This window comes from Anopheles cruzii, chromosome 3 (genome assembly GCF_943734635.1).
Source record: "Anopheles cruzii chromosome 3, idAnoCruzAS_RS32_06, whole genome shotgun sequence".
NCBI lineage: Eukaryota > Metazoa > Arthropoda > Insecta > Diptera > Culicidae > Anopheles > Anopheles cruzii.
The window spans coordinates 30,566,991-30,592,125 of NC_069145.1; the positions used below are offsets into that span (position 1 = coordinate 30,566,991).

General features: G+C 55.6%; 1 protein-coding gene across 1 annotated transcript in view; it reads right to left on the bottom strand.

Moving 5' to 3' along the window:
* Positions 1 to 1,536: 1,536 nt before the first annotated feature.
* Positions 1,537 to 25,135, bottom strand: part of LOC128270205 (uncharacterized) — a 25,697-nt gene continuing 2,098 nt past the window's right edge. Inside the window, exons 4-6 of the mRNA XM_053007609.1 lie at positions 20,776 to 20,977; positions 1,818 to 3,202; positions 1,537 to 1,745 (exon numbers count right to left, since the gene is read on the bottom strand). Coding sequence (XP_052863569.1) covers positions 1,537 to 1,745; positions 1,818 to 3,202; positions 20,776 to 20,977 — 1,796 coding nt within the window. The remainder of the gene's footprint in view (positions 1,746 to 1,817; positions 3,203 to 20,775; positions 20,978 to 25,135) is intronic.

The window sequence follows — 25,135 nt, forward strand, 5'->3', positions numbered from 1 at the left end:
CTTGGTTTGCTATGATGAGTATGTTTACCGTTTCGTTAAATTACAAAAGAAAAAAGGACACGACGGCGTGCCGCGTGAGGAGGGATGTCGTAGAACGCGTGTTTCGTGACTTCCTCCCAACTGTTTCCACGTCGCTCCGAGAAGAAAACAGGCAGTAAAAGTTATTGGGGATTATTGAGTAAAAATAAATTATGATAAATGCTTAAAATTAAGACCTCACATCATCCCCGTCCCGGCGCTGGCGGCGCTTCGCTCGCGTCACACGGGGTCATTCTTGGAGCCGGAGCCTACACCAATGTGCAACTCAAATAAAAGCGCACGTGTAGCGGTTTCATTTGAGTTGTGCATTGAGTCGGGACACCCCGGCGACGTCGGTCACGGCGTGTGACTTTTGTTTTTCGCACAAAAACAAGGTACGCGCATCCGCCAGCCACCCGCGGTGGTGGGCCTTAAAGTCCGGAGAAAAGGACAAATGGATATACACTGTGCCTGTGCCCTAGGTCGTTGTTGTTGCTGTAGCGGTCATTCGGTCACCAGCGCGTCCGTCTGCTATGGCGGTCCTGACCTCCGAACGCCTCGCAGCGCGCATTATTATTGGGAAGGGATTTGTTTTTCATTTAAATACGTTTCTCGATCATCGTTACTCGAGCGTCCATTTTGCATCCAGTGGTTCCTTTGATTGCTATCGTCACACTCGCTCTCTCTCTCTCGAAACATGCCTATTCCCTAAATCTAAACGCATTCACTCGTTCACCTGCATCAAACTGCACTTGGCCATTTGGCGGCGGCGGTGCAACTTGGCACATGGCGTCCCCACTCACGCACGCCAATCACGCAGTCACGCGGGTCAGTCTCACTAACGGAAGAAGTGTTTTTTGCTTGTTTTTTTCGATTAATTCGTAATGCCTATCACAATTCACTCGTTCACTCGTTTTGCACACACGTGTTGTCCTACGGTTGTCCCTTCCCGAAACTCGATTGTTTTTCCCTCTTGTTGAGCGCTAGTCCTGGTGCTTCGAATTTCATTTCGATTGATTTGTTGTATCGTGTAATTTGCGATCGTTTGTGCTTTTTTGCTAGTGTTCCTTCTGCGCTTTCCATTTTTTTATATTCTAGTCGTCCTTTTCTCCAATGATTCAGTGTTCGTTTGTGTGTGTGTGTATGAACTCTCTCGTCGCGTGAGGATTGGTGATAAAATGATAAATTGCGAATCGCTGCGCGTGCCTTCAAAAAGCCTTCGTGCCCTTCGAGTGGCTGTGTGTGTGTGTGTTTGTGGTTATGAGTTACGAATTATTTGAGGGGCTTAAAAGGGGCGAATGGGCGAGAAAAAACAAAGAGATTCTTTGTCCTCTGTACTGGTCGTTGGGGGTGTGTGATCCCTCGTGGGTGAGATTTCGGGAGTGGAAAGTTCAGAAAACATAGAAAAATCCCTCTACTTCCGGAGAGTTGTGGCGGAGATGTGTCTCTCCTTCGGTCTGTCTCTCTCTCCCTCTGTTTAAATTTTGGTGGGATGATTCCAGCCTGGGTGAGGGTGCCTTAAAAGTGTCGCCCGGTGTAACCACTGTCGTACAGTTTGCACATCGAGTCCGCTCGACTTCCGGTCAGCGTGGGCGTGGGCACCACCGACGAGCCCATCGAGGCGTTTTCGAACTGACGCTGCTTCCGGCGGCGCTGCCACAGATAGGTCCAGATGGCAATGACGGCCAGCTGACCGAGCAGAAAGATTGCACCGGCAACGATTAGACCTGTTTTGGGAAAGAGGCGTACGCGTTAGCTGGAACCGGTCGAATCTTCTGAACTAGATTCGCGCAACTTACCCAATCCGTTCACGCAGAAACCTTGGCCATCGTTGGCCACGAACACGGTTTCGCTGCTGCTGACCTTCGGTTTGGCGCCCTGCTGCTTCTCGAAGCCGAACTTGTCCGTGATCTGGATCGACTGCACCAGCAACATATCGTCCTGCGGCGCTTGGCGGGTCGTTTCGCGACGATGGCGGCGCATGGCCGCATCCACGACGGCGGTCGCGTTAACCGAGCGCCGCTTGCGTCCGTACGACACCATCGAGCGCAGCTCACCGACAAAGTCGTCCTGATCGCACTGTACCGGCTCGCAGGTCGGCATGCACGGTGTCACCAGGGCACGGAACTGCACCATCTCGGAGGACGGGAACTTGAAGGCGTCAAAGTGGGACAGCAGGATCTTGCCGGATGAGGCACTCTTGTAGATCGGTCCCATGATGAAGTGATCCGTCGGGCAGCCGCGAGCATCGATGAGTGTGATTTCGCTGCTGTCGACCCCATCCATGGCGACCAGTTCGCGGACGAAGATCTCGTACGGGGACTGCGGGTCCAGGATCTCGAAGCGCAGCGCCAGGGGATCGCCCACCTCGGCCGTGCGCATCATCTCGCTGCCGTCGCGCGTCGTAATCTTCATGACCACGTTCGGCGAGTCGACGACCACCTCCTCCGAGAGCGCCGGCTCGATGTCACCGGTCACGTCCAGATCGACGTCGTTCGAGACGGTCTTGTTGGTCAGATCGTACTGGCAGGTGACGGCCAGCCCCAGATCCGAGGACGTTACGATCGTGTCGTGGTGCTGGATGACGACGTCGTTCAGGTAGCGGCCGAGCCCGTTTTGGCGCACGTTGCAGTCGATGTCCTGGTAGCCCATGCGCAGCTCGAACTCGAGCGAGTTCTTCACGTCGACCGAGCACGAGTTGGGGGCACCCTTCGCGTACACCTTACCATCGAACAGCTTGGAGGTGCGAATCTTGGCGATCATGTCGCCGGCGCGGCACTCGATCGATACGTTGTAGCACGACGACAGCTCGTACGTGGCCGCTTCCGGTACGTCCAGGTACGGGTCCTGAATGTCGGACAGCGTGGCGCGGCTGTGGTGCGATAGGCGGCACACCATGTCGCCGGTGTCGCCGTAGTCGTACGAGTGGCACCGGTACGGTGAGCTCAGGCACAGCTCGCGGCACTCGTCCACGCTCGCCACGTCCTGGTACACGGAGTCCACCGTCTTCAGGATGCGCCCGGACAGGCGCTTGAACTCGCACAGCTTCGTCGGCTCCTCGGCGCAGTTGTTCTCCAGGTAGTCGGACCCGTCGCCCGCTTGGAATGCCGACGAGCCGGCCAGCGTGATGCGGTCCATGTCCGACAGCTCGCACGTCATCGTGGTCTGGTAAAAGTTGGCCGACCTGTGAACGAACGAAAGTGCGGACACCATTATTCATCGGTTAGGTATTGAGCATTTGAAAGGGACGATTCCTATGGGAGCTATCGTGGCCGCAATTAGCATCGTCTACTCCGACAACGGTCCGAGGAAAACAAACTGAAAGCGGCCCATCATAATGCGCCCAATCCGTGCGCTCATCACGCCACAACCAGTATTGCTACAAATTGGTGCCGGCGGTGCGATGCATTCTGGAAAACCTGGCCTGGCCTTTGTCAGCTCGCTTCGGTCGATTGGGATCTTGCTTCACGCGACCGACCTACCCCACCGGCCGTGAAAACTAAACACAACGGTAGCCACCGTTATGTTGCTGCCGTATTCAAATCGGTATAATTTAATCTCGGACCTCTCGCTGGACCGATGGACCGACCGTGTGTCCTACTTCGGGGCAACCGGCTGCAGTACGTCCAGTGTCCAGTCGGCCGCATCCCGTGAGCCTTTTAAACGCGGTCCGCTAACGGATCGCGCGCGCCGTGAATTCTTCGTGCCGCCCAAGACAAGACTGGCCAAGACTGGACGGTTGGGCTGGGGTGGTGGCTTGCTTGTTTGCGTGTCACGCCGTTGTGTCCGACGGGTGGCAGTAATTATAATAATTGATCAATTTCTCCCGATAGCACCAGGCCGCAGCCGCAGCCGAAGCGGTTGCGGGATCGTATCGAACGGCAAATTTGTTTCCGGGTCGGATCCGGGTGCGCTAGAGGATCGTATATTGTTGGGTCGCCGTCGACGACATGTCATGCGAAAAGTTCTACAGATAGAAAGTGACCTCCATCTAGCCCGGTCCCCAGATGGCGCTGTCGCCGCGCGAACGATAAGAGAGTAAGAGTGGCCTGGCCCACACCCGTAGGGAGGCCCTTCGGGTGTTGGGCGTCTTTGTCTGGGGAGTGCAGAAAGTGGAGCGCAGCCAATGCGCAAGTGGGGCTCATTTGCAAGTGGATGCGCCATCCGCCATTGTCCACCGCGAAGATGCCCTCGGGAGATCGTCGTGGAGATCGTCGTGAAGGCGCCAGCTACCCGAGGGGTGTTGTCTGCGGTTTTTTGGCAGCTTTCCATTTCTGGTTCCCCTGAGAGTTTCCCGACAGTGTGGCGTGGCGATTGTAGGTTTTTCTTTCATCCACGTCACGCTTCAGGTGGGCTGTGGTTCCCCGGGCGAAACCGTTCACTCGAACCGGGACGAGAAGTTCTCTGCGGTTACACGCTGGCTGGCTGCCTGGGTGGTGTCCGATCGGTCCGGGGCTCACCTGGGAGTGGTGCCGGACACACCGAGCACCGCTAATGGAGTCATTCCCCTGTCCGGACATTCGATCAGCTCAATTCGAGTAAAAAAACGCGAGTGACCAGTCGCCGGCCAGTTTCGGTTGCTTTCCGAGAATGATGGTTAATTTATTCCGAGGCGACGCTTTCTTTCGCGAATGCGCCCAGAGAGTCGTAAAAAAGCCGTAGCCCGTAGTGTGTTGCAGGTGGCGCAGGGTGAAACCAATGAAATACCGGCAGATTATACCGGGCATTGGTCTGCCGGGACGCACTGGACTTTTTGTGCCGTGGTGGTTGTGGTGATAAAAGAAAAATGCCCGAGAAGAAACGAGTTCTTGACACTCCCGGGCGGGCGCTCTCTGGGGCGCCCAGCTTAAAGAAGTAGAAGATCCCGCCCCAGGTTCACCTGTTATCGTCTTAACCGACGAGCGGAGGCCGACATTCCCTCGCTCCGGAAGGGGTGCTTAATTGAAAACACCGCGCGCAGAAAAATTGCGGAATCGCTGGGAGACAGTTTTTGGACAACGTCCGACCAGGTCCGAAACTCGAAAGAAGCCTCGAAAGTCTCATATCTAATGATCACCGGTCGGTCGGTCGGCGGGGGTCGTTGATCAATCCGCGTGTGTGCACACGCACACCGGACGCAATCAGCGTGACGGGGCCGGATCGTGGACCGGTGACCCTCCCGTGGCGTTTTTTTTCTTCCTTTTAATGTGTTTTCGCGGATTCTTTCCGAAAGGTGGACCACCTTTATGAGTGGTCGACTCCAGGAACATATGGATGGGATCGGATCCGGAAGGGACGTCGAAGCCATCTGACGTGAACTTCGACCCCGGGTATGCTCTGTAGTACGCAGTCTCTTTCCGACTCCTGCAGGAAGTTTTTTGATATCACATCCCGGACATTTTTTACATCCAAATGAACTACTTCAAATTTATGTTTAAATTCCCAGTAGATAGTCGTTAGCGAACCGTTTCGCTTGATTACTCCCGAGGCTAAAGGTGTTCCACCTTGCGCTCCTCGGGAAGCGCGCCGGCCGAAGTGTGACTTTTCTAACCGATTTAATGCCCTATCAGTCGCTTCGCAATCATTATCGCGACGCCTTTTTGTGACGCACCGGGAACACCAGTCCCCACGCGGCCACTTAAGATGCTTGGGAGAGTCGGGAGAATACTTCTGAGATCATTTTTTTTTTCTCTTCTGCGGAAGCCATCATTATTTTGGGGAGGCGATTTTGGTGTTCGGGTGTTTGTTTGGCGTGCCGGTGACAACCGGACCGGGCACCCCACCCCCGGGGGTTCATTGAACCAGAAACGTCCTTGACGGAAAGGGACAGAGGCGGCCAGAGGTGACAGGTACAGAGAGGCAGCGAGTAAATTGAGATGTTTTGGTGGTCACCGGCGGAAACGGGTGCCATGATGACATCTTGGCAAGACCGCAAGACACACGGACGGAACGGCGGTTCCGGTGGTTTGCACTCGATGATGGATTACTTCGATGCCTTCGATGCCCCACGGGCCCCATTCTTCCACTGACTGACGGACCTGACGGCAGTAGCTACAACCGATCGACAGCTCGCTCTCCCGAGAACCTGATCCGAGCGAAGATCGATGGCCCGCTTCATTCCGCCGCTTCATGCGCCGACTCGCCGACGTTCTAGTCCCGACGCTAAGCTGACGACCTGACGGTCGGCAGATCGATCCACCGGGGGGCGTGTTCCGGACGCGATTTGTTCACTGTCATGTTTTCCTCGGATTACCATTCGGTGCAGTGTCCCCGGCCCCGGTGGACGTGGCCGCGTTTGTGTGGCAATAATTGGCGATCATTAGAGTCGCGCGCGTCGTCGCGGGAACCCGACTCGCGGATGATGCATTGCGCGCCTCGCTAGGTATCGGTTTCGGCAACTGCAGCTTCCTTCTCGTCCCGGGCCCAAGACACGCTCCACCGATCGGACGATCGGCTCGGCTGTCGTCGCCGTCGTCGTTTACAACTCGGCTCGGAGATGTAGCGCGCAAGATGCTGGGGCCTCTAGAAAACCCCGTGGAACCGTTCCGAACGCGTTCCCGCTCTGGATTACGTGGTCGTGGCCAGACCTCGTGGTGGAATGCTTGCTTTACCACGGTTTTAACAAGCGCATATGCGCGGTGTGGTGCTTTATTAAATCAAAATGGCGTTCAATGCGCGGACATCGGCGCAAAAAAAAAACGAACCCTCTCGCTCTTTCTGGCGCACACACGCCCGTTCTAAACTCTTAACCGGGGTCGATGGCTGGACCGGGGCCGATAGGCAATAATAATAGGTTCACGGTCCACCGGGGGGCTGGGGCTGGCGGGCGGGCGGGCGGGCTTTGGAATAGATATGGTGGTGGCTGGCTGGCTCCCCCCCTGTGTTCAGGCCCTGTCCAGATGTCCGTACAGGGTACCGAGCGCACCGAGCGGTACCAAATCGAGAGCCATCGAGGTCCCGAAAGAACGTGGCGCGTGGTCTGGTTCATAAGTCCATTGACAAGGAGAGTGTCCGCGGGACCTGGGAGGACCTCCGCGCCGAGAACTCCAAATTGGACTCGAGAGAGGTCCAAAGGGAACGGCAAGAAAAGATTCTTATCAGTGAAAGGGAGAAGGCTCGTGGCTGGTTCCGGTAATGGGGCGGCGGCGGCCCCCGTTGGGTTCGAGGCGGGGGGATAAAATATAAAATATGTACATCCTCTTCCTGGCAGGGCGACGGCGGGGCAGAAGCGACGGCTGAGAGGCGCAGGGTCCGCGCTTAATGGTCCGCTGTTGTTTGTTAACAATTGGCGAAAGATGTCCTCTCCTGTTCCGGGGCCGGGACGGGGGGCTTGGCGAGAGGCCTATGCTTCTCCATTCTTGGGCTCTCGGTGCCTAGTCATCATCGGCCATCTCTCGGGGGTGCTCCAAAGAAGGAGCTCCGGCGGTGGCGGCACCGTCGTCGTTTCCGCTATAGGCGGACCGAGGTCGTGGTTCAAATAGTAATTGTTTTCTCGCTGCTATCGCCCGAACAATAATGATACGGTATGAGCCTACGTCTCTAACCCTATTCTGGGCGCGCCGGCTCCGCGGTTCCAGGATGGCTTGCTGGCTGGCCTTTCGGTCGGTCGGTCGGTTGGTTGGTCAAAGCACCGCAGAACCCTGGCGAGCGTGACCACCACCTAACGGGGCAGGTTCGGCGAGCTGGTTCCGCCGACTGCAAGGTGCTTAGGTGCAGACACGGAGTGTTAAGGAGATGGCGTCCAGAACGGGAAGAATATAATTAACAGGTTGTTATGGGGATTCTTTCATTCCGCGGCCCGCCGCGCATTCGGCGCGAATGCGCGGAAGAATGACGCAGAACTCGTGGGGACACCAGCGAGGTCCGGGCCGGGTCGGGTGTGTGTGATCCATTTTGTGCTAATAAGACAAGGTATCAGGCGACCTCTCCGGCGGACGGCGGAAACCGTAGTCGGCGCAGGTTGCCGCGGAGGGATAGTAATTGGAATGTCAGAGTCTCCTGGGTCTTCGGTTGGTTCTTGGGCCGTGGCCGTGATGATGGGGAGGTGATCAGCCATGTCGCCCCGACAAGATCTACGGCTGGCTGGGCGCTGTTTTTGATGCTTATCGTCATGCTGACGCGAGCTGGATATGCTCGCCCGCCAAAACAGCCGCCATACCACCGTGCCCGGCTGACCTTAGGTAGAGAGCGTGGTGCGCTATCGCGCGATCTCGTGCCGCACGGGTTGCGGTTAATTGCGGTGCTCCGATGCTCCCTACCCTGCTCGGCGGGGCCTGTAGATTTATGGAAAATGTCACTCTGTGGCGCGCGCGCGCTTTGCTCTTTTCGGCATCACCAGCATGCTCTCGCTCTCTTTCTTCCTGTCCGCAGCGAATCCTGGCGGATGCTTATGTTTCAATCTGGTTCCAACGACCAAAACTAATGTTTCCATTAAGCCCGTTTGGCCGTGCGCATAATTTGCGCAAATGTCAGAGGCAGCATGGGGCGCGTAGAACATCTCGAGGAGGACCCCGCCGAAGGCCGACTTCCTGTCCACTGTCGGGGGGTTTTGGTTACGGCGTCTTGGGATGGCGTCTTCCCTTAAAATCCGCGAGGTCCAAATTCACATTTGCCAAACGATCACCGTGTCGGGTGGGCTTTTTTGAGGAATCGGAGGGATCTGCTACGTGGGTCATTGATTTCCGAAGCGTCATAGAACAATTTGGCTAGAGAGAGACCAATCAAGTGAAGATCACCGATTCCATGGCTCATTTGATCGTAAAGTTTGCCGTAGAGCTCACCGGGAGCTTATCAGATTCGTACAGAGAATTAAATTAGTTTCATTAATCATTGTTGGATTCTTTAAATATACGAAAGGGGAAAGTACAGGGTGTTCCATCACGATCCAAAGAATGGAGGCGATAATTTGATCGATATTGTATTCTGAGTAAATTATCAATAAACGGCATCCTATACCCTAAAAAAATCTTGTTCATTTGTTAAAATCGATTTGACAAATAGCGGAGTTATTCAACATTTAAATAATTGGATCGTGATGGAACACCCTGCAGATAGAGTACCATGCTTCTTGCGCACGCTGATTTAAAGGTTCCTACTCCAAGGAAAGTGAATTGCTTCAGTATAAACAATTTATCGACCGCCATCAGTGTTTATCTCTCTTGTTGTTTAGCTCTCTTCAGCCCTCCGATACTTTCAAACAACACTTTTACTGATTAATGCTGTGGTTAATGATCATTACAAACCTCAAACATGTGAATTTAACAATAAAACATTAATCGACCCTCGGGACTCAGGACTTATCGCTCCACCTAGCACATAGTTGACCAAATGTTTTCGCTGGCTCACTCACTTTTATCACCACCTGACCATCTGTCGGTCCCGGCTTAACGCCCGTGACAGTTCGCACACCTTAGCCGCGCCTTGGGGAGTCTTGGGTTACTTCCACGAAACTTTCACGCTCCGGAAGATCACCGCGCGATCGCGTGGCGTGATCTCCGGCCGGACAGGGCCGGATTGTGTGACACTATAAATCAGACTCGAAATTATGGCCCATTATGCCCGGCACGACAGGTGCGCAGGTGGACTCGTTGGGCTCTAGTGGCCTGGGTGATTATGTCTTCAGCGCGCGAAGGCTTGCGGAGCGTGAGCATGTTTTTGCTTATCTCGAGTAATTGGCCACCCGAAGCCCCGATCGCACCGAGAGGAGGCTCTGGCTGGTGCATTAATTAATTTGAGCACACACGTGCACCACCACTCCCTGGACCGGAACCGCCCGCCTGGACGCCCCATTAGCAAATGAACTATTTATTTCTCAACACCCGGGCCGGGGGGACCGCAGTTCCTTGGCTATCGGGAGCAAGGCCGGGTCCGCCCGATGTTGGCACGGATGCCGGCTACTGCCCCATGCACATGTGCCTCTTCTGGAGGGCCGCTAGCGCTCTCGGAATGCGGCCGTGGAAGCCCAAAGGGATGCTGGGTGTGGATAGTGGTCGGATCTCGGATTTGATAGCACACGCAAGCAGAGACACTTCAGAGCGGACCCCATCAGAGGCGTAACGAGCGAAATAACACGGCATAAATAATGAATAATTGTAATTGAGTAATCAAAAGCCCTTCCGCCGGCGGGGACTAACCACACACACACACACCGTTGGCTCGGACCGGCCTCGGACCTGATCAACCGGAACCGGAGCCGATGGTTTGATGGTTGGCCTCCGGGGTGGGGTGGCGCTGCTGGAGAGCTACATAGTTGTGCTGTGTGCTTTGGCCGGGCGCTGGTTGTGAGTAATTGGGTCAATCGAAAATGATGTTGAGAGATGCTGCCCATCCAGCCGCCGCCGCTAACGGGCCCGCACTCTTGGGGTCTGATGGTTTCGCCCTCTTCCTCTTCTGCATCATGCGCTCTCGCACTCATTAACACCTTCCTTTTCGCCGGGGTGTGTTCTCGTTGTGCAACGAGGGAACGAGAACTATGTGTTCGCTATGCTCTCCTTGCGAGATCGATCGGCCATTTATTCCTGTAGGGCACCTGTTTCGCCAGACGATCTCCGGTGGGGCGAGGGGTGTACAGTTAGACCCGCCAAGCGGCAAGACTCATGAGCGGTGATCCTATTTTCGACAGCCAGCCGAACTAGTTACAAGGTCGTAATGGGCGCCGCCCCGGCCCGTTGCTTATTTATTTTTGAGGTCTGTGTTTGTGTTCGCCGTTTGACGAAACGCTTCGTCCGTTCTCGCTCCATTCTGGCCCAACATTCCACCAATTGTAACGGCGGACGAATTATGCTGCCCATGGAGCCCCAGCCGGTGCCGGTTAATGTATTCCACGCTTTTACGATCGGCAGCATGATCGTCGTCGAAATCGTGACGTCTTCGGTGACGGCGGTGGTGGTTTTGGAGCACGAGAAGAATTTCGGTCGAGGGCCCTCCCGATGACAGCGCTGCGGGTATCACCCGTACGGCGATGGTGGATTTATTACCGAAGAACCGAGAGCCCCAGATGTGAAGTGTATAACTGTCAGACGGGGTTGGCATACTTTTCCGGGGGAAGACCGGCAGCGAACCAAACGATCGTGTATGCTAATGAGAGGACGCGAGCGCGACGTGGGCGCTGCGAAGATATTGGGTCATATAAAAGGTGTACGCTCTTTTTTGAGATTATTTTGAAGCAAACTACTTTTTTATGGGAAACCAATTTTGTTTAAGTAAATATTGTTAGTTTTGCTCCATAATGTTCAACTAAAACAATTCATGATAGACCATTTCAGTCCAATCCCACCAAACACACTACATAACCTTGTTAGCCGTCAATCCAGGCTTTGAACTCGTTTGTGGAGGGTTTCCTGCCGTATACTCTGATTGTTGGCGTTGGTGGTTACTTTCATATTTAACGCATTTTTCAAGACCTGTGGCCTGAAACGTCACCTGCTCAAAAGATCTTCGTTTGACAAGAACCTATCATTATTACGCACGTATCCTACGTCATCTACCGAAAAGGACGCGTGGAGCTTTTTTCGGTACTCCAAGAAATCCATCACTTTTGGTCCCGGTCTGTTCGGGTCTGACCGATCCAGCAACAACTATCAGACGATCCGTTTCGGAAGCAGACGATCAGACGATACCTCCGTTCCGGATGGAACACAATAATTTTTGATCGACTTCTGGGACAGTTACTCATCGAGTCAGAGCGCTGTAGAAAGTCCCAAACACAGTTTCTCACACTTACGTCCGTATCTCGGCTGATGGCGGTCCAAAACTTCCGACTTCCGCGAAGGCCAACCACTGACCATCGACAACAAGGACCGCCGTCGACCGGTCACGCAACTACCAGCGGGATCGGCGGCGCCAAGCTGGTCGCTCTGCTCGGTGGGTGGTAAAATGGCCATCAGGCAATCTCACAGACCCCCGTGTGTTGACAGCCTACGGAGGACCAACCGAGACACACGAAACGCCACTTCGGTAGCGACCGTGTACAATGTGGTGTGTTGCGTTGGTACGCGAAAGCGGATTGACAGTTTATCTGCATCATATCGGGCTTTTTTGTTTCTGCTAGCCCCGGGACCGGGAGTCTCCGGGGAACGACGCTGACCACGACGACGACGACAGCAGCAGCCAATGTTGTGGCAAATAATATGACAGCTGCTTATGATAACATTCGACACTCGCCACCAGGGGGCGCGCGCGCCAGATCAAGGGCCGCCGAAGCCGCCGGTGGCGATGACGGCGACGGCGTGTGGACGATGGTGGCCAACCCGGCAATTGATGGGTGCGCACACCCGCTGTGCGTTGTGTGCTGTCACGCGGAAAATGTGTGGCCCCGCCGCCGAGGCCGCGAAAGGATGCCTCGGATGCGTTCGCGCGGGAGTCTCGCCAGGCGACGGGTATTATTTTTAATTGGACTTTCCGTGCAGTCGCACTACACCCCCCCACCGCAGAAGAGTGAGCGGGTGAGATTATGTGGCAAGGGGGGCGATCGCACATCACGAGATCTCGTGACCGTGGGGTAAATTAATTAGACTTTCTCCTGCCAGCCTTCTGGCCGCCGCCGCCGCCAGAGTGCGAGCCGCTTATCGCTTCGAGACATCAGACTCGGACGGATGGACGCACGGAGTGGTTGGCCGTGGCCTCTAGTGGCCACTAGAGTAGGAGAGCGCCCTTCGGATGGCCGCCAATTTTCTCGCCGACTCGAGGGCGGGGTTCCGATTGACCCACTAACTGTGCTGCTGAGGAGTCCGCCGTGGAACCACTAGAATTTTTTCGCATCACTTCGCTGAGGTGCGCTCAAAGACAAAGTTGGGAAGAGAAGATCCCTGCTGCACCCTGCTTATCGGCCACAATAGGGTGCTTGTAGTGGCGGCGGCGGCGCTGGTGGTCAGTAATTAGAACCGTGAAACACCACGGCGCCGTCCGAGCGAACGGTACATTTTACGGAACACGAACAGGCTCCTCTCTCTTGGTCCAAGAATTGGAAGGGCAGGCCCCGGATGCGCACGCATGGCCAGACTACGCAGCGGCGATCACCACAAGCCAGGCTCCACGGGCCTGGGCTGGGATAGGATAATTAATTTTCTGCCAATTAATAAACACACACTAATTCCATATTATTTAGCGCGCTCCATCTTTCGATAGAGGGCGCCACACACACGACAAGAGCGAGAAAGAGAAAGAGAAAGCATCCATTGCAGCAGAAAAGGCACTCGCTCGCGTGCGTGTGTGTGCGAGTTGGTATTAATTACATCACGATGTAAAGTGTGTAGCATTCTATTGTCCGTGAGAGTCTTCAGGATGCGCCGCTCCCCAGAAGCGGCGAGCCCTCGTTTTTCCCACCGAAAGAAACCGTTCTTCGGCGCCCCCCTGGGTACGTTCCCGACCCACGGGGGTCCCGTGATAATGATAGCATTAGGCCCGGCCCTGAACACTCCACGGCAGCGCTGTACACTATTGGGGTTGTAACTTTGGACTCACCCACAGTGATAGAGAAGTGCCCGGCCGGAATAAACACAATGGGTGTGCTTCTCTCACGCATCGCCCGGTCGCCGATGTCTCCACGAGGCGATCTCACGGCTCAGCAGATCGTGACCGACACTGACAGAAGGGGTTACCCGATCAAGAAGCATCCCGGCTCTCCGATCCCAACTGTAACTCCCAAAAAGAAGCGCTCGGGAGCTGCATTTGGGAGGCAACGTCAATTTGACAGGGCCACCCCGGGGAGAAGCGAGTCGGAAAATACGTGGAAAGCCCCGCGTTTCTTCTTCGCGTTCTCGATATACCAGAGCCCCCCGATGCAGTATTAATGATTTACCGTGCGCGCTCTCGTTATCCCGGGCTGCGTGCTAATGTCCGAGATTCGAGATCGAGAAATTGGCCCCTCGTTTGCTGACCGTTAATCAAACAACGGCGAGCAGATATCGGGCAGCTCCCGGCTCGGGTGTGTGTGTTTGGACACTTTGATAATCGATTTACTTCTCTTCTAATCAATCCGATCAGTTTACAGTCCGATGGCCACACCCATTTCCCCGGGGAAGCCGTTACGCGCTGCCCGTGGTGTTCCGTGGAGCGCTCTCTTTCGGGCTGGATTGGAACTAATTTTCTAGATTACTCGCAATCAAGCCGCGCACTGCACTGGCCGGCTGGTGCAGCGAGCGACCCGCGTGGCCCAGCAGTGGCCCATTTGCCGCAATCTCCTGGAACCGCGCTCCGGATATCGATACTAAATCGGTTCGCTCGGTTCGAATCGGCTGGAGATAAGGCGTCTCCGTTCGACGCAGTCCAGTTCCCGGGCGTCCAACCATAATTTGCCACAAAGGCGACGGCGGCCGGCTGTGGAATGTGTCAGGGTGGCGGCGCCTCCTAGCGCAACCACAATGCGCGCGCGCTGTGGTCAGCGCCGAGTTCGACGGGGCTCAGATTAGGGCGGCCCGATATCGGGCGCCATTTATTTAATCTTCTACCAGGCGGCCGCCGCCGGTGATGACGGTGCGAATTTGTGGCCAGCGCCGGTCGGGTTTTGCATAAATTTTCACCAACCGCCTGTCGGGATCCCCCCGGAGGTCCCGGAGTCTCCAGCCGTCAACGATATCGGCGCCCGACATCGAAAGCGCCGTAACTGTACACTAACCTTCAACCGCTCGGCATCGCGGTCGCCGGGAACGTCTACTCTTGCGGCATGTGTGTGTTGTGACTTAGCCGGTCAGTCAGTCAGAGGGTCGTCGCGGTTATGGTTTGTGGACCGCGGCACCTGGTCCGTTCCGGGTCGATCGCGCATATGCCGCGATCCGCGATCAATGCACTTGCTTCAATATTTATTTAAGCAATCAATTTAAATGACCTTTTCTCTTGGGCGCCGAGGGATTCGTGTGGTGGGCCTCTCTCGTCCGACGGCTGTAAGCGGGACGTTCGAATCAGCAACCTTTCATCGGGCTTCACGGGCCGATAATCTAATTTATATTGCCAATCGTCGATCGCTCTTCGACCGGATCACCGGACCGAAGACGACGGTTGCGATATTCAAATGGGGCTCTAATTTGTCGGTGGACGCGACCACAGCGACCGATTTGCATACAATGTTTGCGACGCCGCCGACCAACCAGTTATTAGATCCGCGATCCCGGATTCTGCGTGGACCGTGGGATGACATTGTTATTATTTGAAGATCTCTTCAGGCGTGTTCACCTGCTGCCGCCGACACTGGACTGCTGCTGGAGTGTTCGGAAAACAGTTCCCGTGTGCGCCTGTAGTTATCGGCGCGTAGCGATCATCCGCGGGCTGGTGTCAACAACGGCAACGGCAACGGAGTCGGCAAGAAGCGGTAAGAAGCGCCCCCGTCCGGGTCACCCCGGTGGGCAGTTTAGTGAAATTATAGAATTTTGCGCCTCATTGCACCGTTCTTCTCGTTTCAGGCACCGCGCGGCATCCGCGCAATCTGTGCGCGGCCGCCCCACACGCTGGGTCACGGGGGGAAGAAGATAAATATTGGAGCAGTCGGCGGCCGCTTCTCGTGGACGTCTCTGCTGCAGACGTCGCAAATTGAAGTGAAACGTTTTGTCAGACGAAACGATCGTTTAAAGTCTAAGGCCAGGCAAGCCAGACCAGACACTGGGAGACACCGGACTCGTCGGAGTGTGTGGCGTTAATTGCACTCCCGCGGACCCCGGGAATTGTCGCTGCTCGGGCTCGCAACCCTCAACGACCGCGCAAACCCTCTCTCAAGTGCCATTTGTGTGACGCAGCGGCCTAGGTCTGGGTTCTGAATGGGTCGCCGTGTTGTAAGCAGCACAGAGATCGTTAAGAGAGCACCACCGCCGCCGCCCTTGTGGGGAGGGTCCCGGGTGAATGAATATAATGAGATCGGTTGTAGCGTGGAGCCACCACCACGCGGCAGCATATCGTATAAGGACAGCCTCCAACAGGTGGCCGCAGCAGTAGCAGCGGAGGGAAAGACACTTAATGCGACAATCTCACCTCACGGCTCGGTCATAACTTCCTGCACACGCCCCGACGGACGGTCTTATGGGGTGTTCTTATTTTAGTTTCGACTCCATCGGGGACGACGCCGGGTCCAGCCGGTAGCTGTGGCAGAGTCGGTTTAGGTAGTTAGGTGGAGCATGTTTTAGCACCACTCACAGCGCCCGGGTAGTTTATTTGCATAAAAAGTGATCAAGTTGACAGAAATTACATAAAAGGGCAACTGTTGCAATTGTTTCGCGCAGAACGAACCACACGGAGAGAGAGAGAGCGAGTCCGGAATGCCGGGGCCGTACGCAGTCGCGCGTAAGGTCCGTACGGGTGGAGAGACCTGTGGTCTGAATTTCCTTGTCCGGCAGGCAGGAAGCGCAAGAACCGTTCCGATCGAACCGAAGACCCCATTCGAACGTCAGTCCGGTACATGTTTTCGATTTCCCCCGGCTAGGACCCCCCGGTTTTGCCAGTAATAGGAGGAATGACCCGTGGCCCGCGGAGCAGCACCTAGAGTATCGTGCTGTTGACCAGATTCCACGCTAGAAGTTCGCGTCCGGTTGCTTGTTCTGGACCGATTCTGGACACACACACACACACGCACGACCCCGGTCGAATGGTCGCCCCGTCACCTCCCGAAACAACGGGAACGAAGACGAAACAAACAAACGGCACAAAAAAAACGGGTCCAAAGAATGAAACGAAATCCTTGCGCACAGGCTCCGTCTTCGTGGCATGTCGAGGGCCAATGTCGAGCAGCATTCCAGCGCACACACACGTGGATTGAATGGGCGTAATAGGTCGCGGTCGAGGGTTCATCGCGTGAAGTGTCGGTCGGTCGGTTGCTGTTGTTGTTAGCGTTGAAATCTATCGATTGTGTCGCCGGGCGCGGGCTAACGGTAGCTCCGTGTCCGGCTCTCGGCTGGAACACACCCTGTGTACCTAAAGGCTAGTGAACTCCGGGCACAATGCTTCCCGTGTTAGGATTGCCACCCGGAGCTCCCCGAAGCCCCCAGTCGGACATGGCTCTAAGAATTCCCGGAGCACTCCACTCTAGCCCGGTTGATTGGCCATGATCGCGCCGTAGTGATTCTGGAACGCGCCGCGGTCCTCGCGATCATGCGATGATCGCGCTGCTGCTGCTGGCGCTGGCTGGCGGGCCGGTGTCGTGTTCTTGGCAGGAGGTCAACTTCGCAAAAGAACGGCGCTCAAGCAAAAAAAAATCCCGAACGAACCCGAACGGGGGATGATCAACAGGAAAAGAAATGTTGCTTAATAGTAGCAATATCCGATGTTGTTAGTGTAAACGGTTGAGTTGTTTGGGTTGTAATCATAACAATAAATTCACCGCCCGTGTTGTGCGCTCCCCGTACCCCGCCGGGTCCCCGCTCGGTTCGCACAGAGGCTGTTCGCTCATCCGGAGCATATCATCCGGGCATCGATGGGGAATCGTTCCTAGAACTAGGGAGCCGCCGGCGGCCACAGCGGGCGCGCGCGCGTCATGTTCACTTCCGTCGAATGATCGTTTATGGACAGTAACGGGGCGGGCGCGCGCGAGACAGAACAAACAGAACGGATGAAGAGCGAAAGGAGCCTAGGCACCTCACGGCTCACGGTCAGCAACAAAAAGGGTTATGCACGAACAGCAACTGCAAAATCGCTCGCGAACCGGCCTGGGACTACCGGGTGTAAAAACGCGATCAGCAACCCGCGCCCAAGAGAGGGCCAGAGCGGGCGGACAAATGGGTGTAGAAGATTTACTTTTATTTCCCCTCGGTGCTCCAACGGTCCGCCGAAAACGACGGCGACGCTGTCGTCGACAACCCGCCATGCGCCATGCGCCATGCGCGATGTCGTGCCGATGGGCGCGATGTGAGCAGCGCGCGGAGAGCATAAACACCGGCCGGGGGCGCGGACCGGGGAATGGTCATGATTTCTCTATAAAGATGATGATAAAATTTAAGTTTTATGATTGCGCGCGCCCTCCGTTCTCGGAGCATGTTCGCTCGGTGCTCGGGTTCTTTTGGCAGGCTGCTGCCCTCCCGATGATGGTGGTTCCGGAAGAGGTTCCCCGTTTACAATCTTCTAATCTTAGAATAGGTTTTGTGGTTCGATTTTTCTCTCGTAGGAACATTCTGCCGCGCCCCGATGCGCCACGGACACGGACACGGCGAGTTGAGTTGTTGGAAGCGGACCGGACGACGATGAAGCGAATCACGCTCCAGCGGTCCTGAAAGTTCCTGAACCCATAAATGCTCGCGTGAGCGTGTGTGCAAATTCATGACGAGCACACACACACACACAAGGACAAGGAGACTCCCCAAACGATGGGCCGACCATTTTACGATCCTTCCGAGAGGCTCCGCGCGTTAATTGTACCGAAACAAGCCGGACCGAGCGAGCCGGCCCAAGTCTTGTCGAAGCCGCCTTTCCCACAGTTCTGTCCCCGGGGTCCCGGGGCGGGGCAGCCGGGGGTGCCGGGACCGGTCGTTATGATGGCGGTCGGAGTCGTGCTTCCTGCACACACAGAGAACTCCACCCAATTAACGACCGGCGGGCGAACGACCGGCCGCGGACCGAACCGAAGCACCGAGAGCGGCGGCAGTTGACAATTGTGGCTTGGCGCGGTGCGATGCCGTTTTAGTTGGTGGCCCGGTGGCCCGGTGGCGGATCCCATCAAACGAAGTGCTCCGAAAAGCAGCACACACACACACACGCAGCGAAACGGACGGGGGCAAAAGTGAAGCATAAGTGCGCCCGTTAATGGGGCTCATTAAGAACGGAACGGAGAGCGGTATTCTTGATGCGGAGCGGTTCTGTGTGGTGACGGGCCGCCACACGTCGCCACACGGAAGTGTGTCACTAGAATCACACGATCCTTTCCGTTCGCCCTGCACTGTGTGTGTGTGTGTTTGAATCACGAACCGTTTTTGGGCGGCTTCTCTAATAGTGCCGTCGTCGTCGTCGTGGCGAATGAATCTTCATCCTGGGGCCCGCGAGTGGCCCAAATCTGGCTCCCGATCGAGCGGGCGGGCTCATCAGCATAAATGCGGCACGATCCCTTTGCGCTGGGGCCGAAAGGACGATGAATTATTCATCGATCGCGTGGGCGACGCCGCTTGCAAGGCTTGCCAAGAAGCACACGAGGATAATCATCGAGAATGGGACGACGCGGAGGACTTGGTAGCTGTGGGCCATAATGATATCCTGAGAAAATAAGGGACGGGGGGCCCACAAACAGCATTCCGGGCAGGCGCGGGAATCGATGGGATTATTATTATTGGGTTGGGGTGCCATTGGTGATGGCCGGCGCCGGCGCACTCGGGCGAAATTATACTTAACAACAATTGGGATGGCCACGCCGCTCTCCACGACGCCTCATCAACTTATGTTGCGTTGCACGTTGTCGACACTTTGGCTACTTTGTCTGCAAATTGCAGCCAGCCTGGCCCGGTCCGGCCGTTCTCGTTTGTTCTACAGCTTCCCATTTCGCGGCATAAAACAATCAAAAGAAATGGCTACCGGAGGGCTGACCCGCACCTGAGCGTTTTATGCAATGGCCAATGAGGCCAGGATGAGTTATTAGCGCGAGTGTGTATGCGATGAGCAGCTTTCCACGGTAGCTCCGATCGAGCAGCTCGCGCTAACGATCGGCCGGGCAAATGGACGGGCCACCGCATCGTGTTCTAATAATTATAGGTGGATGGGCCATTTCGCATGCGCCATTATGGCATTTTTCTGCAAAATTATGTACTATCTAATGAGACGGGACCCACACGAACACACACACGGTAGTGATCGTGATGATCGTGTGTGCGATCGTGGGGTGTCAGTAGCCCCAAAGGATCACGCCAAGGACCTTGGGAATAAATCACCAGATAAGCATACGCAAAGTAAACTCGCCAAGACTTTGGCGATTGGCGGCCAGACACTCGCCTGAATCGTAGACAACCGACGCTGGCACACAACCCAAACATTGTATCGCGGCGCGGCGTGCCGTGATCAACGGCGGCTTGCACTTGCGCCGCCGGTGGAGCCCCAATACTGAAAGTCATCGGCCCCATTTTGGGCCTCATATCCGTTCGTTCCACCCCACACCGGCAAGGCGAGACCTGACGATGTAGTAGTAGCAGCTAAGGAGTAGCCGCGGATCACAAGCGGACCTCCGCTGGCGATCCTCGTTTCGGCGCACCCTATAATGATCGGAAAAATTGACTTTATCCGACCGCTAGGAGATCGGCGATCATTGAATCGGTCTAACCAGACCGATGACTCAACGCTAATCGATCGGACCGATCGATCGCCTAAATGGTCCGCTCAGTTCCCGATCGATCGATCGATCGGGCTTCGAGTGTTAGCATTAAACATAAAATTAAGCACAAAGTAAAAAAGAAAACAAACAAACGCCCTGTGACCTTGAGTTCGAGCTGATCAATGGCCGCGTGAGGTGCCGTTGCCCCGGTTGGCCCCGGATTTCGGAGCATCTCATCGCATCCCAGTTGATTGGGTAATGGAATTATGTGCCCGGCCCGCGATGGGATTTGGAGCATTAAATCGTGCCGACGCCGTACGTGGAATGCGTATCAAATGCGTGGCCGCATCCTGCCGGCCGAGTCCTGTGCCACCGCGCGCTACCTTTTATAAATGGCCACACAAATGACTGGCTTTGTCCTCGTAACCAGCCGAGACCAGACCTCCGGGGAGGAGGCCGATTAAAATGCCGCGCGCCAAGCTTATTAATCGTCTGAGTAATCGTCCCCCCGACCCACAATAGTTTGCTGTCATTGATTTTAATGCAGGTCCCCGACAGGGACGTTGCCTACTTACCGGCAGGTGAATTCGTTCTCGCCGAGGCACATCTCGATGCAGTCGCGGCGCGACACGACCTGGGCGGTGCGCTTGACGTGCCCGGTCAGTTTGTAGCCCTGCACCCGGTCGACGCACCAGGCTCGTTCGCAAGGGCGCAACTTCAGGCAGGACTTCTGGGCGTAGATCGTGAACACCGGGAACTGGGACTTGGTGAGGGCACCTGCGAAACAGACAGCGGGCGGTTAGTGTGGTCGATGTAAACATGCGTGTGCAGCTCCTGTGAAAGTAGGCGATTCGAGAAAGGGGTCTCCTATTTACGGCCCATTGGATCCCCGCAACCCCGGCCATCAGTCAACCGACGGCGATCGGTGTTTCATCTCGGCGGGGGGGTCATACTTATAGCGTAGCTTATGATACCATTTAATCCGGATCCGGATTCTTCACGCTCGTGCCGTGCCGGTCGCGAGGTTGAATGATTAGACCGGCGAGAATAATGAGACGTCCGCCGAGGGCCATCGCGGAGTCACTTTCACAATCCCGGATCTTCCCGGCAGAACGGGCCGGTTGAAAAAAACTGGACCAGACTTGGGTTGGATGATGGAACGAAAGTAAAACGATCGAAAGCATGAAACGGAACGGCGACGACGACGGATTTGACCTTTTCATGTGGCCGCTGCCCGGTGCGTAAAGGAAAGGAGCACCGGAAAAACGGGTCACACTACCCGTGTGTGTGTGTGTGTGTGTGTGCTAGATTCGTAAGTAGCAATTGATTCCGTACCGACGCCCGGGAAGTGATAAGATGCCCAACCGACGCTCCCGCCGGGCTCAATCTCGGCGGAATCAATCAGCGGCAAACGCCCGCCCGGACGGACTCCGCATAGGTAATGTGTCGGTGGTCGGCACTGGCCTCAGCGCCCCCGTTGCACCGGCGATATTGTATTTAATAATGGACGGAGCCGATTATTGGCAGCACCATCCCTGGCCCTGGCCTGTGGCCGGCCGCCCGGTGGCGATGCTGTCCGTATGCAATTTCGCATTCTTAGCCGGGCGCGCGCGCCCGTCCCGGCCAGGGGCCTCTTCCGGGCGAACGTGCGGGAGCCAGCCCACCTCCGGGCCGCGTAATCAGCCGTTTCATTATCATTGCAAGCGCTCCGAGCACCCCGTCGGAGAGGTTTATGAAACAATATCCTGCGGTGGGCGGCGGTGGCTCCAGCTCTCCGCCAGAATGTAGCATAAAAGCACACTAACGTCAATTGCACCCCCGGGTTGGCCACGGGTTGGTGGTGGGGCGCGAAAAAAGAGCGGTATTATTAGCGGTAATTTGATAGTCGGTTAGGCCGAACGAGCCGAACGCGGGGTTCGTCGCTTGTTCGTGCGGTCAGCTCGAACTGCCGGGCGAGAGGGCGCTAACGCGGACGCGAAACCGAACGGTGTAAATGAACGAGAACTTGGTTCGGGTTTTATGAATGAGCCGGCGTCCGGGTCCTGCCATTTGTTGCCGATGACGGCCGGCTTCTAACGTCCCTTTTTTTGGGACGTTTGTGATGTTTCCAAAATTCTCGATCCTTCGATCGAACCGTGCGATCGGCCCGAATGTAGACTGTGTGCCGGTCGACGGCCGCCGCCGCCGCGGTTTGCACATCGTTAGCCCGCCATTACCCGGTATTTGATTAAGTGTGCCCATCGCTAGGCGTGCCAAGAAAGCCATTCGCCGCGATCGGAAAGGTCCGCCGTTCGGCGCGCGGTGTCGTGACGCTGGGTGGAACGTGGCCCGAAGGTGTCCACGATTTCCGATGTCCGTTTGGCAAATAAATTATGAATTCATGCTCGACCAACCAACCGGTGGGACCCCCGGCGAGCGCGCACCGACCGCAGCGGCCCTAGCCGAGCCGATAATGTGCCTCGAACGATCTTCTTCTTCTGGGCCGGCCGGGGCCGGGGCACTTGTGTGGGTTGTATTTTCTTTTATTTGTTTGCTTTCTCGGGCGACGCAACCCCCCGACCGTGCCTTGGGAAAATCTGATCCCGATCCCGATGCCGGGTTGTTGTTGGTTTGTGGTGTGAAACACCCATCAGTTTCCCATAACGTTGCGGTTTTGATGCTTTCACTTCGCCGTCGATCGAGGGGAAGGCGAGTGCGAGGGCCGATAGGACCCTTGAAAAGGGGTAAATTATAATGAGTGAACTAGAGCAGAGGCTCCAGAGGCTCCAGAAAAATAGGCCACCGCGAACGGGCGAACCATTTAACGCAACGAGCAATATTCAGTGTGGCACACTGAAAATGGCGATCGGTTGCGACTGCAGAATGACGAGATTACTCGCGGGTCGCTGCTCGCGCTCATCACGAGCAGAACGGCGCGGAACCGCCGCAAATTGTAGCCTTTCTCAGGCACATGAATCGGTTCACGTTCGCGGGTCAAAGTCTGTCGGTCGAGAACTTTGTAACGAGCCACCGGCCTGGGCTCCTGGGAGTGCACTATATATGCACAATCACGAGCAGAAATTCTTGTCCGTCGCGGCAATTGGAGGCCGGCCCCTCGCGATTACCGCGATCCACTTTTGTACGCCGCGCGCGCACGCCGATCACGAACTGTGGCAGGACTTTGGAAGGGCTTTGGTGGCTTTGGCGGCCCACAGTGTGACAGTCGAAATCGAGATAACATTTCAATTTTTCCCGCTTCCCGCTTGCCGTGCCAATGTGTTGTGACTGTTGCCGCCGTCGCCGCGTGTTCCGGTAGAAGCAAATCAATCGCCTCCTCGCGGCCTTTCCGGGGTCGCGGCATTCGCGGCGCGAATCGTGCTGTGGCAACGAATTGGCAGCGATTTTGACAGCGCGCTCACGCACATCCTTCGTCCGGCATGCTTGGCCATCGGGAGTCGGAAAGATAAATTACAAATTATTAATAATGCCGGACGGCGGCCCCTCTCGGGTCTCGGTTCCCGGGCACCGAAAAAGGGAAGCTCCGTTTCCGTGCCGGCGAGATGATGCCGATCGGCTGGCGGGTGGTCTCCGCTCTTTATGTAAATCTTGCCGACGACGATCAGTTCCCGTGCAGCACGAACCTGGCACGCCGACTTTCTACGCCGCACGGCAGGTTGTGTACGGGGATGACACACGGTAGCCGCGATGAGGGCGATTTAGCGGACAGGGTTATGCTGCCGCGGGAGTTATTGATCGCCCCCCTGTGGGGCTGCATGCTAATGGTGGGTTTGTTTGGAGATCCCGCTCTGAAGCTTCGGAAAGACCTAGTTGGAGTTGGATTCTTATTTTGACACTTATTCCGTTGGGAATGCTGCTCGTGAAGATGAGCAATCTCTGAAAGGGTCCTGTCTGGGGCTTCCGTTCTATACCTTGTGACTCCTGATAGCTTCTGATTTTAAGTTCTGTGTCTAGTGTTTATTTCAACCAGTCAAAGGATTTCCAAGTGTACTCCGAAAGGTGGTGCTCTTTGGTGATTTCTGCTGGCTACTCCCCAAACTAAAGGGACTTAGGACTTAGGGTCGAATCGAATCCACACAAAGTTTTTGGAGTCGTCTGACATTATAACATTACAAATTTAGGTCACAATTGGAATTTGGCGACCAATTATCGCATTATTTTCAACATCTCGTTCCGTTTGAAAGAAACTTTCAGTAGAAACTACAAAGATAACTAATAACACGCCATATTGGCAGTACTGCCAGGTTAACTGCCCGGCAGTACTGCAACTCATCGGATCGACTTGATGCACTCAGCCAATCGACCACCTAGGCACACTCCACCGCCATCCGGCGACGATTGATCGTTTCCTTCGTTAGGTGGAGGACGAAAAAGAAATATGAATGCGCCGCGGTGCCGCTTCCACATCAAACACAGAGACCGCTCAGGATGCCCGTCTCTCGCGGATCGATCAAATCGATGCAGTTTTGTGGTGTCGAGAATTTTAACGACAATCCCGTCATCGCGGCGCAGTAACGAGGCCGCCCGCTAGGCGCAACATCGCCACAGCTATCACCACCCCGGCATCGCCGTCGCGTTTTCGTTGATTGGACCGTGCTCGGCGGGCTGCTCGACTCCCTGCCGTGAGGTGTGGTGAATTTTGCGCAACAATGAAGCGGCCGACCGAGAGAGAGAGAGGGAGAGGAAGAGATCGAGGTGTCGTGCGTATCGTCGTGCGGAAGAGCAGATTAAAAGGCACTGATTTATGTGGAACTTCCCGCGTGCGTGTGTGTGGTTGTATCGCTTAATTAGAATCATAAACGCGCAGCTTGTGGTGGCTGTCGATTGCGTGTAATGAGATCGAGCGATTGACCGATCCTTGCCGCCGATCGATGCCCTTTTTTATTGCGCACACATCCTGGAGGCAGCATGTGGAAGCAAAACATCGGTTCTATAAGT